Below are 14,213 nucleotides of genomic sequence, written 5' to 3' on the forward strand. Positions count from 1 at the left end.
GGCACCTCAGCCAGCACGCCCTAGCTTTTCGAATTTTGATGGCGTCACTTTTGCAAAGCGCAAATCTGTCACCGCTAGCCAATGTCAGTAACCAAGATGGCAAAATATTTACCCATGAATCCCTTCAGTCGGCGAAGACAGCGCCATTTTAAAGTCGATGTTTGCTCACCAACTGCTTCCCCAGCTGTTTTCGCCGCTCAGAGCGTCCGCGACGCTCGTCCGGCAGCTCGTCGGCCGCTGTTTGTGCGCGGCGGTGTCCGACGCCGCCACTGGGGACGGCGCCGCTATCTTGCAGCGGGATCGCTACACACGGCGGCCGCGTGGTCCCTAAGCCGGCACGGCGGCGCGAGGGAAGGCCCAGGCGGCCCAAGGCCGGCGCCCGGTCAGCAGGCCGGCGCGGCGGCGACTCGCAGAGCGCCGACTGACGCCGCCCGCTGCGGCCGTCCAAGCAGTGTCCGCGTCAGCCGCGCCGTGTCCGCCGCCCGCGTCCGCCCGCGCCATGTGCAGCGCCATGGTCCTGCCCGCGCTCAGTCGGACTCTCTTCAGGTAGGTGGCGGCGGCAGCGACGGTCACTCGGTGCCTGGCGCCGGCCGACCGACGACGGAGGTGACTCGGCGATGTGAGGCCGCCGGCTGACTCAGTGACGCCGGCTGACGCGGCTCGGTCAGTGACTCACGCCGACCGGGCCTCTGCAGGTGCCAGAGACTCGGTGGTGTTGGAAGATCACCGGCTGGCGCCAGCAGCGTCCTATCTTCACCATAATTGACTGGAGGTAGTTTGAGCGTTGTCAGACACTTTTCTCCGCCAGCTATGATAAGGATAGAAGTGCCAAATGTGGCGTACGATTCCTGTCATTGCGTAGGGTTTTCATCATCTGCGTATGCATCTGGCTACCATCTTATACGTACAACCCTTGTGAAAACGCTGTTGTCATTACAAGGGATTGCTATAAGTGCATTACAAGAAGCGTCAGCGTTACATCAGAGTCTTTGCTTTGTTTGCACAAGCATCGCTTAACTATGTGACAGCACAATGAGCTACAACGCTTCTATGACTTTTTATCAAACTGTGCAAATCTATTACGACAGCATTGAAACTAAGGCCTTCAATGACAGTTGATGATCACCTTTTAACAACGACGCCATCCTCAGATGCTTTAGCGCATTTCAATATAACGACTACACGTTTACCTCATTTTTCATACATTGATGAAACAAGTCGTGGGTCGTTCATCATATTTTCCGATCATTAACTACGCATGATGTTGCTATGAATATGATCGCAGTTGCTCACGCAGATTGCAATACTGGAAGTTGTGGCTCAGGCGGTAGAAGGTATCGGCATCAGAACCCTCCTCCCATAGGCCCAGCATGCCTTAGAACATCAGCAAGTGTCTGTGTATTGCTAGAAGTCCAGGGATGCACTTAAGTGCAATGAAGGGCATGGTGAGCACATGTGGCTGGTGACACTGGGCAGCTGACATGATGAGATCCAACGTTTGTAAATTTATTTGGAAGGCGCACGGTTCAAACTTTGTATGCAGCTTTATGGGCTCGTGAAGGAAATTAAGCCAACTGAATGAATGCGTATCAGAAACGTAACCTTATGACTTAAAATATAAATTGGAATGATATTGTTCTTAATCAGTAGGACAGGAACGACTGTAGACGCATGCTTCATTTAGCAGCAGCTGAGTACCCTGGTACTTTAATTCGGCATGCATGCACAAAACAAAATTCTTGTTGTGCCTTGTAGCTATACAACATATGCTCGAAAATCTACTCGGGTGACATGATGGATGCGACATTCATAGATTGCGCTGGCATGCCGCGGTCACCCGTACTCACTGTAAAAGTGCTTAACGTTTTTTGCGCAACCCTACCACGCGTGGGGAAGCATATCTCGCGCGTGAACGCCTGTGATTAGCAAATTACGTCCTCTAATATCAAGCCAACAAAAACACTCACGGTTCTCAACAAAGGTTTTCCACACAGACGGGCTATCATTACCTCTGTGCCTGTCGTAATCACGCAACGGCCACGGCGCAGGCGCAGAACAACACACCATAATCACCCGGCCCCGTTTTTACCCGTGCGGGTGCACAATGTGCCGTATCTCCTTCCTCGTTCCGGCCTGAAGGCTGGCTGGCCGGCCCGCACCGGAGCGAGAATGCATGCTGACCCCATCTTCCGCCCTGTCTGGTTCTGTCCGGCACTGTCCTGCCTCGTCGGTTTTTGCCGCGCTTTCCGGCCCTCTTAGCGTTGTCCCATCCTGTCCCGCCGCTTCAGTGCTGTCCAGTCGTGTCCTCACTGTCTGGTCCTGTCCGGCCCTGTCCCGCCGTGTCCGCGCTGTCTGGTCCTGTCCGTCGCTGTCCGGCGCCATCCGCGTTGTCTAGCGGACTTCCGCGCACGCCGGGGTCGGCCGTGTTGTTGCACGGCCTTCTGGTCCACCTCAGACTCAGCCCACCCACCAGGAAGTACCGCTGCACCGTGACGCTTTCGCTGTTGGCGGCTAATTGCCTCAGGGCCGGCGGCGGCGCGGGAGGAGACCGCTGCCAGCTGATCGCCGATCATGCCATGTGTGAATATGTTCAGACGTCATGCGGTGTGCCGCCGGCGCGGGAGGAGGCCGCTGCCAGCTGATCGCCGATCATGCCACGTGTGAATATGTTCAGACGTCATGCGGTGTGCCGCCGGCACCATCATTGTCTGTCATACGCTCGGTGCTGTAGTGCAAAGCTGCGTCATTCTGATGATTTGTCTGTGGTGTTGCTTGTCGGGTGCGAAGATGGTTTCTCTTTGCTGACATTAGTAATCTGCAACGTGATTAAATGCAAGATACAATCGTATGAATTATATTTGCAGCTGAATATTTTGTAGTGGATTAGACGAGGCAAGCCCACAGGTTTCCAGTTTACCTTCACAAAAATGCCGCAAAACAAGTTCCAAAGAGCTCTTTTTCTGCGGCGAAAGCACGACTGGTGTCACACCAAGCAGATACTAGTGAAGAACACATATTAGTTGTGATTGATCAGTGCCTCTTGGGCCCCGGAATACAGAGCGTTTTTGTTGGAGAGACGCATTGCACATAGCGAAGGCATTGCTAAGATTTGGCTGGGTTGCTCTCGCTTCTACAGCTTGGAGGGGTCCTATCACGTAATGCCGCACAATGCACATCCATAGCAATTGAAAAAACCGCACAATTTACCCGAAGCCATATGCACCACCTCGCTTCCGCGCTTGGATCGATTCAACCGGCTACTACCCGTTTGGTCTTTTATGGGCTATTGCCGCCTACCCGTTGGGTTAGCGGTATCGGTTTTTTGGTTATTGATGCCGGCAGAATTCACAACATACAGCGAAGGGTCCCATAACAGAGTTGCGTGGTCATGCGCCATTAAAAGGTTCTGAGTCGCTGGCAAGTTAAAACGTTCAATTTGTGGTCAATGCTCAACGTATCGCCATGCATGCTGTTTGGAACTGCATTCAGCGCATCATAGTTTCCAGTCGCTGATTGAAGTATCTGCACAATTCGTGAGCGATTACACTTGTCTATGATTTCTTCAGTGTTCACGCTCATTTTCTGTGCTGTCCACTACCAAGGAAAAAATATGAATAATTTATGTATATGTATATATATATATATATATATATATATATATATATATATAAAGACGTGTGTGTACGTATACTTGCTGCATAATTTAGCAAAGGAACCCACGAAAAGGATTTGCGATAAAAAGCATCCGTACATTTCTTGCCATGAGTGGTTTCCGTCCCTAATTTCACGTACAGACGATACCATTGTACACCTGCCGCACTAAAGAAAAAGGTGCAAGCCACTGGTGCGATTGCCACAGCTGTTCCCAAATGGAAGTAAGTCCCTGTGGGCCCAAGAACCGCGAAATTGCCCCTAAAATTATCTTACCACATCAGCAGAACGTTGAATTTAAAGGGTTTATGGGACTTACATGACTATCATCAAATGCAGCTTTCCTGATTCATTTGAATTATCTAACTTTTCTCAGTCAGACTTGACATGCCTACCCCTTTCATAAGGTAAGCATCCCGATGCTACGTTCATTTACATAGTCAATTGCACGCTATACCTTCCAATTTAATAAATTATTTTCCATGCTGCACATGATGCAGCATATATATCAGAAGGAGGGTACCCTTCCCTGTGACCTCGTGCAGCCAAATGTGATTTGAAACATGCCAATTGATGGCGCAGTGTAGACAGCATGAACACCTTAAGCCAAAGGTTACAATGGCTGAAGGGCTCCATCCATCCAACCTATGTCAATCCTAGCCAGGAGCGGCCCCACGCGCGCGAGTAATTCGGCTAAGTCTCGGCTAATGGAGGCCGTTACCGGTGCCAGAGCCGGTCGCCAGCCCCTCCCTCACTCCCATCAGATAAGCACCGCCGGAGACGTCTCCGCGCGGCCGCCCCCTAACCCGCTGTGACGTCACGCCAGACCGGGACCGGGCGGCCACCTCCGGCGCCAGCGGCAGCAGCGGCGGTTCGTCCCAAGCGTGGCGTGGGTGTGACGTCACACCAGACCGGGACCGAGCGGCCACCTCCAGCGCCGGCGGCAGCGGCGGTTGTTCGTCCCAAACGTGGCGTGAGTGTGACGTCACACCAAACCGGGACCGGGCGGCCACCTCCGGCGCCGGCGCCAGCGGCGGCGGTTCGTCCCAAGCGTGGCGTGGGCAGGCTCAGTTCGCCAGCACGATCTTCCGGGACGGGGTTTTTCCGACATGAAAGCCGTACGATCCGTCAGCTCAGACGAAGGTGGACTTCGGCGTCGGTGCATCGGTTATCTATTATTCAGCTCTCGGTTGGTTCGAGGAGTGGGACGTGACGCCGCTAAACCAAAATGCCCCACCCCCATCCCCACCATACCGGCCCCAGCGTCTGCCTTACATCTGAGCAGAAGATCCGCGGTACTTGGCTGTAGCATGCAGCGTGCCTGCGTCCTGTAGCCCGAGCCTCCGTTGAGTGGCGTGTCTGTGCCTACGGCCTACGTACATGTCGGAAAGATGCGTATGAAGGCAGTCGTGCCACGGGGCCTCACTAGACAGAGCTGAGCTAATGCTGAGCAGCGCAGAGCAGCTGATGCGGAGCTGAGCTGAGCAGCGTCATGCGGCGATCGCATCCGACGCGGTGATACTGCTTGCTCCAGTGTCCGACCAAGGCTTTTCCGGAGCCACGCCCAGGGACAGTTATGGCAATGACTGGGCTCACACGCGGGGTGTGCTCGTCGTGTTTGGCCATCCTTTCCACCAATGCAGGTACGGGAATGCGGAGATTCCTGTACCAAACCTCTCTGCCCAATCCACCGTCTGGCTCCCATTCCGATTCTGATTTGTGCTCATAGACGGGGGGGGGGGGGGGGCTCCGCTCTACCGTGGCACTCCCACCGACGACCAGTCGTGATGAAGCATCACTATGGTGACCTTGCCGCTGATGGCCCATAAAGACACACCCGCATGGCGAACCCCGCCACCGGTCTTCGTCGCTGACCCCGAGCAAGGTGGCTCCGCACCGGCGCACGCCGCAGCGCCCGGCCGGCCGTGACTCGGTCGCCGGGGCGGCGGACGATGTAACCCCCAGGTGACGTGGCGCATGGCCGAGAGAAACTCCCCGCCGCCGGCCAGATCAGGGCCATATCAGCTAATCCACCGTTCCCGTTTGTTGCGGTGCGGGTCATGTCGTGGAGTCGACGGCCCGAGCATTGCGATCGGTCGAGATATGGAAGAAAGGCGCAGGCAACCTGTCAGAAAATGGACGAAAACGTGGGCTGGCCGCATTTCGGGAAGCTAACTGTCCATACACCTGACAAACAGGTTGGTTATTCATAACTGTTCTCATGCATGCCACCCCAGCCGTCCTGAACGTCAAGAGGACGTAACGAAACAGAATCGTATCATCATCAGCCAGATCAGCTAATCACTTCCTAGTCGCCTTCCCTTCCTAGGAGCCCTTCGCCTTCTCATCCGAGCTGTTTGGCCAGGCCCTCTCTCCCCTGCTATTCTCAGCCGCTTGGTCACCGTAACATGCCTCGTGGTAGGGATGTTTCAACGGGACCGCGGTACGTTCATCCTTTCGCGACCGCACTGTGAAGCTTGGTACCTTGACTTCTCCCACTGCCGCGGCGTGCGGTCACAATAAACCTACAGATACATGGAGCTGCTCTAAGACGGCGTGACGCGGAATTCATTGACGAATGCACAATAAAGTCGTCTGGAGTTGAATCGTCGACTTTTCATCATCTTGCGCTATCCCCGTCTGACCACATATCATGCCATGTGTCTGTAAGTGCATTGGACCCACGGAAAAATTGAGGTTGGCCACAGGGCACACAGTTGCAGGCTCTTTTCCGATCTTGTGCTACTGGTCGACATTCATGCTGCGATATTTTTTGCATCGCACTTTACGAGGCCGGTATCATTATCTGTCGCATACTGACACTACCGCTGCGTTCAAGTATTCCCGCAACGAAATGGGCTTTGTCAAAGGGCCCGAGGCCCGTATCGACGTTTTGTACTATTTATGGATCCAAAATCGGTGTTCTGAACCAGTTTTCGCCTGGTTTTATGTCCAATGAAGTTGGACAACGATTACAGCATGGTTCCCAGTGTGGCTCCCTGTCACGCATTTTACACTGGAAAACATGCTCAGAGCCCTACGAGGTGGCCAGAACTGCACGAAAAATCATCGCGATGCACGACACCCAATTCAGAGTCTCACAATTACTGTCTGGTCTTGGACAGGTTAGGTCACGACCCTTCCAATACCGTGTCACCACTCGGGCGCTCTGAATCCGGCGGTCTGTGGTGCACTGTAGCCCGCTAGCGCGCCAAACGCTGGCCAGCCACGGATGTTCATCGTAGATGCCACCAGCGCAGCCAGCAACGCCTGACAACGATCGCAGAAGGGCCAGGCCACCGCGGCTGCAAACAGCACATTTCCATGCAGACCAACTCGAATGGGCCGGTCGCCACGCGCGGCGGTCGGCGACTGCAGTGCTGGGTAGCGCCTAACCGTGGGGACCGCACCAGCAAAAATCATACGACACTAACACAGGCCGGCGGCGTCGGCCACAGGGCTTAACAACGGCGGGCGCGGCGGCGGCGGCAGGCCGTGCCGGGAGCCGCACCGGTCCGGTGTCCGCTCGACAGGGGTGCGCCCGCCCGCCCTGGCGTGCTTCACGTGCGAGTCCGGAGCTGTACCGGTCGGCGTCCCAGACCGGAGGCCGGGGTGCAGCCCATGCAGCAGGAGCCGAGCTGGGCCAGAGGCTGGCGGTAGGCGGCTGTGAACGCGTGCAGAAGGGTTTTTGTCTCGTCGGCACACGTGCCGTGAAATGGCGTGCCATGTTTGTATGTTTTACGAGTTTATGCATGCCATTTTTGGGCGTAACTGACGATGCTGGAATTCTTGACAAGACCGTTTGACGAGGCAAACGTAGGTATGTCATTTGAGCATGGTCTGTCCTCCAGCCTCAAGACCGGATCTGCCATTATGTAATGCACCGTAACATGACTGGTTTGTATAAACGGCATTGCTTGGCGAGATGCGCCCGTGATGCAACGATAGATGACATAAATTCCGGTCATCTGTACCGTGATTTGTTGAGGGCTGCAGCAAAAATATTACTTGTAAATCAAACGCCCCATACAACTATGGCAAACACAAAAGCAAACTATCATTGAGCATGTCATGAACTGCATTCATAAAACAACAACGCAATTTTGTATATGGGTATCAACGTCGAATGTCCATCATTTTATAACCCTCCAAGCTTAGTTCGTATGCAAGTTGCATTTATTGACTGTGGCTGAACGGAGGTCCTTTTATTTATGCTGGAGTTGCGAGTCATTAAGTCGTTTGTTTGACGCGTTGAACACAAGTTCTTCAGTTTCTGCGCACCTCTGTGATCGTTGTCTACCTTAGTTGTCGCTGGTCCAAGTCAGCTGGGTCAGATGATTCATCATCAGCTTGTACATTAGAGCCATTTAACGTCGCTCGGAAATTATGACTTCATTGATTCGCAAAATGCTTCTGACGCAGTGCCCTGCACGTGCAAAAGGAGCCAGCAAACCTCCCATGGTTCTCAGCTGGCGCTCGACCGGCTGCCGGCCCAGTGCCCCAGCTCGGCTATCGCCCCGCCAGCTCCGCCTACCGGCCGTGGTCGAAACCAAAAGTGAAATCCGAATTCTTGGCGTCGCGCCAGCTCTGCCTGGCGTGCCGAGAGGCCGGCGGCTGGGCTGAAAGTGAGAGTCCTCCACCGGCGGCGCTGCCCAGGCTGAGCGGAGCTGAGTCCCGCGCCGGCTCCCTGCCGGTCAGCCCGACCCCACACTGTGTGCGGAACGGGTTCCGCTGCTGCAGAGCGGCCTGTGAGCGGCGGGTGTGCCATGCAGGTCAACATAGGCGTGCAAATACTCCTCAGCGATAGGGTCGGCGCCCCTCTCTCCTCAGGCGGGCGGAGAGTGCTGCAACTGGCGTCTGGACAAACCAGGAAGCGCCGACTGATTATGGCTTTGTTGTTGATCCATGACGGGCCATTTCCTGTATGCTTATTTGTCTTTGACTCCGCCCTTGCGAAACTGCATATGATTGCGGTGTTCATACTGCAAGACATTTGGAAAGGTTGAAATCCTGTTTAATGGGAAAAGATCAACGAGACAAAATGTCTAATCACCGAATTGATGTAAAAAGGCCGATAACTGTCGACAACGCCTGGCACGGGACACTGGTATATCACGGCCAACAAGCCGTCATGCGTGTGTGCGTGGGTCATAGGGGTTTTACGACGCACTCAGCGGCTGAGGCTTCATAGGGTCGCCTACCTCCCGCCCTGGCGGAAAGGTCGGACGCCGCGGGGAATCGAAGCCCGTGCCACGAGCCAGTTCTCGGGTGGCTTGGTTAATGCAAATCGCGTACCCAGTGGCTCAGCCCTGATTCGGACCGCGAGGACATTGTTTCCAGTGGCTGGACTGCGCGACTGTGATGTGAATGTCACTACTCTGATCTGCAGCCGCTCACACTCGTCTTCATCGGATACTATACCAATGGCGTTATGCACTGCAACCTACCATGCGCAGGCGTGCACGAGAGGGATGGTTGGTGCTTGCTATGCAGGTCGCCTCATACACATTATGCACGGGCAGAATAGCATGATCACATTATAATATGACTATAATACTGATGAGCGCGAACTAGCCTGACATCGGCATGTTGTTGGCATTCTAATCAATCTGAGCTTTACAAGAGTTAAATGCTTGGTATTTATTTCACAACACCAGAATTGAATGGACAATGTGAGTAGCTGAGATGCTGACGCTGTCGAGCGTGCAGCATATGATAGGAGGAGAGCACATTGCTGAAACGCATCACCTACGAATGCAAAGCTTGCCATCGAAAAATGCATGCTCCCAAGACCTGCAGGTGGTGGCCGAACCGGCACATTCATGCAAGTCAAGGGAACACGACCCGGACGAGCCGGGCTAGGGCACGACCAGAGATGTGCACCTTGGTACAGAGTACACATGCCACATGCCGCCGAGATGAATGGCAGTTCCTCGCTGCAGAGTCACGGCACTGCCCTAGGGTACCTAAATGCAGCGAATTGTAGGGCTTGGTGCGCGCGGTGCACTTGGTATTTTTATCAACGTCGAACAATTTGTACAAGCGAGGAGAAGAGAAAGTCACTGAAGTTCGTCGAAAAGTAACGTGCATTAGCGCCGCCACTGCATTTCAGGTTCATGTGAAATATTAGTCGCTAGCCTAATCCGAAGTGCGCGGCGGGGATGAATAAATGACTCCGTGCTTTCGTTCGTGACTGGTCCATGCGTCAAAAAACAATGAACCTATCACATAAAATATAATTCGATCTAAATTCACTGTGCCACAGGTAAGCATTGCTTACTATTCACCAGCTAACTAGCTGGCATTTGGCTGTATTTGGTACTATCTGGCCGCAGTTAGGCATTAACACCATTGGCCCCTCACGCAATGAGAATTAAACATCGCGATAGTATGGCTAGACGTCTTCGCTCGTGATGGAACGAGCTTACCGGCTGCCGCTTAAGACCATGGCGCCGAGACACCGAATTGCAGGCACACTCATCTAGCTATGTTGAGCCAGACCACGGATTCACAAACGTTAATCATGCCAACTAAAATAAAAGTGGCGTCTGAGACGTCCGAGTGGCTACTAGGTATTACATAAGCTTTCATTCGAAGTCCGTTAAGTGATTATGGAAACTTAAGTTATTTAGAGACATTCTGAGATATGCTTACTTGCCTTAACCCGGCGCAAGCCCTTGTTCGCTGTAGTGAACAACAAATGGTGCACTCCATGTCCTGGTCTTCTTACGCGTACATTGTTCACGGCGTGCAATATATTTCAGTGTGACCAATGGAAGTATCAAATGCATCTCATTCTCTGCAGATGAGGCTAGAATTAAGCCAACAAACTCAGCCAAGACAGGACCAGGACTAATAGCCCAGTCAGCATTCACAGTCCGTTACTCGTAACTGTCCAGTACCTGGGCGCGATCTAAGCACAGCGCACTCGTCCACCAGCCCTCCACCTGACGCACGCCTTCTCTCGTCCGCAGGAAAAACGAGGCGCAGCTCTCCAACACGATCGTGACGTCGGCGGTGGCGCCGCCCGAGTGCCCCGTCAAGCCGGACCCGCATGAGTTCCTCGACCTCTGCGCGCTGGCCAGCAGCGGCATGGACAGCGACATGGACGTTCACAACAACATCAGCCAGCTGCTCAACTCGCTGGTGTGCCGCAGCGCGCTGGCCGCGCCGGGCGACGGCGTTTGGGAAGGCGGCCTCGCGGGCGTCACCGCCAGTGGTGTCAAGCAGTGGACGTACGAGGACAAGGAGAAGACGTGTGACCCGCTGTGGGGCAGCGACATGCTGCACGCGCAGCACGAGCAGCAGGTGGAGCACGTGACCACGACGGCGGGCGGCAGCGGCGCCGCCGGCGACTTTGGTACCGCTGACCAGGAGATGTTCGAGGACGTCGTGGAAGACGCTGCGGAGAAGGCGGCGACGGGAGGTGACGCGATCAGTGCCTCGGATGAGCTGATCACGCTGCAGCCGTTGCCGGCCGTGCAGGGCCTGGTCGGCGAGCTCGACCCTAAGCAGCTCGACCTGCAGCAGCTAATGGAGGACTACCTGTACGACCACGACGACGCGTCGACGCAGACACGGCTCGATGAGCTGGCAGCGGCCACCGTCGGCGCGGCGCCGGCGCGCGCCGCCGTGCCGCCCGCCGCCGCGCCCGACACGTTCGATGCCGACGCCGACAGGCCGGCGTGCCCCGCGCCGGCGCCGGTCCGGTGGCCTGGCTCCGAGAACGGCTCGATTCTGGAGGGCGTGCTGCGCGGCACGCTGCCGGCGACGCCGCGTTCCAGCGGGCTGAAGCACGTCGGCGCCGGCTTGAGGCCGGGCCAGCTCTGCTTCCCACTGGGCGGCTTCCAGACGTTCGCGCGCGGCGAGCTGGTCACGCCGCCGGCCGGCGCCGCACCCTACACGTGCGAGACCACGCGCGCAACGAGCACGTGCAGCCCCGGCCGCGCCGAGGCGGTCCGGTCGCCAGCGGAGGCGCCGTGTGACCTATTCGTCGGCGCCGGTGCGCCACCCGCCGCTGCAGCGCAGAAGAAGGACGGCGGGCGCAAGCGCAAGTACGCCAAGCGCAGCTCCGTCGATGGCGACGTACCGGCCACGCGTGGTCGCCTGCTGCACTTCTGTCCACTCTGCAGCAAGGGTTTCAAGGACAAGTACTCGGTCAACGTACACATCCGCACGCACACCGGCGAGAAGCCGTTCCAGTGTGACCTTTGCAACAAGTGCTTCCGTCAGAAGGCGCACCTGGCCAAGCACGTGCACATCCACAGCTCGACCAAGCCCCCGCCAACCAAGCGATAGACGAGGAGCCGGGCTTCGACGTACCGACACTGTTACCATGGTGACGAGTTACCGATTAGACTAGAGCTATCGTAGTGCAGCACGCTCAGGAACTTAGCTGCCATAGCTCTGTGATTTTGTTATCGCTTAAGAAACGGAGTTAGACTCTGTAGCGTTTCCTTGTTCTTGTTATGCGTACATGGTTGTGTTGATATGGGGGACCAAGCGCGCCTCCGGAAAATCCTCGCCGCCTGGGACGCCCCAGACGTGGTTCATATCATTCCGATCGGAATCCCCGTTAGCAGCTCGACGCGGATCGCAGAGGATTCGCGGAGCAAGGCACCGATCGCACCTTTACCATTCCCAAGAGTCAATCCGCTCGCTGATCGAGTTTAAGCGCCCCGGATCCCCATGATTAGTGCTGTCTTTCGCCATCACCGCCGCCAAGGCACGGCCCGCGAGGATAGGGTTTACGCGTTGCAGTGTGAGCGGGCTGGAAGGAGCCGTCGTGCGGCGGGAGGCATGATATTGCCGGTGGTGGCCATCGTGAGAACCGCACCACTCCGTCGGACCGGTGCTCAGTACAAACTCCAGGCGGACGACGACCGTCTGCCGAGGTGACCTCGGCACCTGGCCGGGGCAGGTCAGACCAGGTCGGGCAGATATCCGGGCGCCAGCAGCACGTGCTGCCTGTAGATAGACCTCCGATGTGTCAGAGCAGTTATTCAGATTTGGGAACATTGCGAGAGACAGGTTAAGTGACGATGAAAACGGGGCTTCTTGTTTCGATTCGGTTCACAAAAGCGTGGCCATGCTAGTTTTGTCTCACGCGTGACTTATGACAAGATGCCACTTAAATCCTTTTTTCGACTTCTTTCTCTTTCGACCGCCAGTCTTTCGCAGTGTTCCCTAAACGTTTTTGGTGGAGGTACATATTGATCTTGTCAGTCTTTTACATCGCCCGTGATCGTAAATTTGGCATTTTGGCATTTGGCAATTTGGATCGTATTTCGGTTTAAGAAATATTCAGAGATGTGCAGTTAGATTTTATTCAGTGATTTGGCGGCCATTCCCTTGAACTTATTTTACGAATGATAGCATGGGACTCAGAGCTTTTCAGTGGCACACAACTTAAGTCCTGTATAGAGTCGCATATTTTGAGCAAGGTCTACCATGTAAGCTTTGTTTAAGTGTAAGGTTACCAATTTATTCAGTTGCAGGTTTCTGAATGGCTTGTGCTTTGGCGATCAGTTGCAGCTTACATGACTTCGGAATACCGCTTTTCCTCTGTCAGCGCTGCATTAAGGGATCATGGATGATTTAAGATAACCCAAGACGGATTGTGGAGAATGTCAGCATATTATTTCAAGGAGTCTCGATGCAGTCCGAGACTTGCGCATACAACGTTTCTGTCAAAAATCGCGACATCAAAAGACAGTCAGAAACACCTTTCAGTTAGGTGATGCAAATTATTCAAAGGAAGGGTCGGAAGGGAGTGAACATGCATGCCTCGCGTGCATCAAGGAAGACCTCCACTGTGCGCAGATCCGAATGAAGTTGATTGTGATCTTGAACGGAAGTTACCGCATTTTACCATGGCGATGATACTACCTAAGGCGTGCAACAACCACGAATGTCAGGATCGGACGCCGCAAGAAAATGCATGTACATAGCAGGCTGTTTTTCGCTGTATACCCTTTCAGCCCCAGTAAACTGCTGGAGCTTGACTTTTGCTTTCATCATACTGCTGATGTGCTATGTATACGTCTAATGCCGTCGTCATTTGACCCATTTTAATTTTTGAATAAAGCTGATGCAAACGCATTGCACATATTTACGATGGAATAAGACGAATCTGATGTACCGAGAAGTGAGAACATGTAGCTGTTGCGCCGCAGTATACGGTTGACCGCGAAATTTCTTCTTCTTTTTCATGCTCGTGGTATTGCCGACATGCCGACATTGATGACGGCGATTGCATTGCGTTCAGTAAAATACAAATGCGTAAAATAGTGTTGGCGCGGTCAAGACCAAGTACGTCATCTGTACTTCGAGAGACTGTAAGACACATTTCAAAACACGATACACACCACTCTGGCTACCTTCCAAGGACTATAGTTTTCCTGACTCTAGTCATGAAACAAGCCAGAGGAAGTACCCGACAGAAAGCTTCTGCTCAACGGAAAAGCAGCATGACTCTGAACCTTTGTTGATGAAGGCATAATCAAGTCACACAGCTGCTTTGGAAAAACAGCATTACAGCATCTGTAAACAAGAAACAGCGC

General features: G+C 54.3%; 1 protein-coding gene across 1 annotated transcript; it reads left to right on the forward strand.

Moving 5' to 3' along the window:
- The first annotated feature begins 427 nt into the window (after positions 1-427).
- LOC119097494 (sal-like protein 3) lies at positions 428-13,752 on the forward strand. The gene is made up of 3 exons (XM_037220524.1): positions 428-546; positions 10,626-11,256; positions 11,338-13,752. Exons 1-3 carry the CDS (start codon positions 500-502, stop codon positions 11,947-11,949), a joined length of 1,290 nt encoding a protein of 429 aa, XP_037076419.1. The 5' UTR covers positions 428-499; the 3' UTR covers positions 11,950-13,752.
- Positions 13,753-14,213: the final 461 nt, after the last annotated feature.

The sequence above is a fragment of the Pollicipes pollicipes genome, unplaced genomic scaffold (assembly GCF_011947565.3).
Source record: "Pollicipes pollicipes isolate AB1234 unplaced genomic scaffold, Ppol_2.1 Scaffold_4295;HRSCAF=5057_pilon_pilon_pilon, whole genome shotgun sequence".
NCBI classification, from domain to species: Eukaryota; Metazoa; Arthropoda; class Thecostraca; order Pollicipedomorpha; family Pollicipedidae; genus Pollicipes; species Pollicipes pollicipes.

Bases quoted from the DNA above. Each gene is read 5' to 3' on its own strand.
- LOC119097494 (XM_037220524.1), top strand. From the start codon at position 500: ATGTGCAGCGCCATGGTCCTGCCCGCGCTCAGTCGGACTCTCTTCAG. The intron at 547-10,625 runs GTAGGTGGCGGC...TCTCGTCCGCAG, and splicing joins CTCAGTCGGACTCTCTTCAG to GAAAAACGAGGCGCAGCTCT. The intron at 11,257-11,337 runs GTCGGCGCGGCG...GACAGGCCGGCG, and splicing joins ATGAGCTGGCAGCGGCCACC to TGCCCCGCGCCGGCGCCGGT.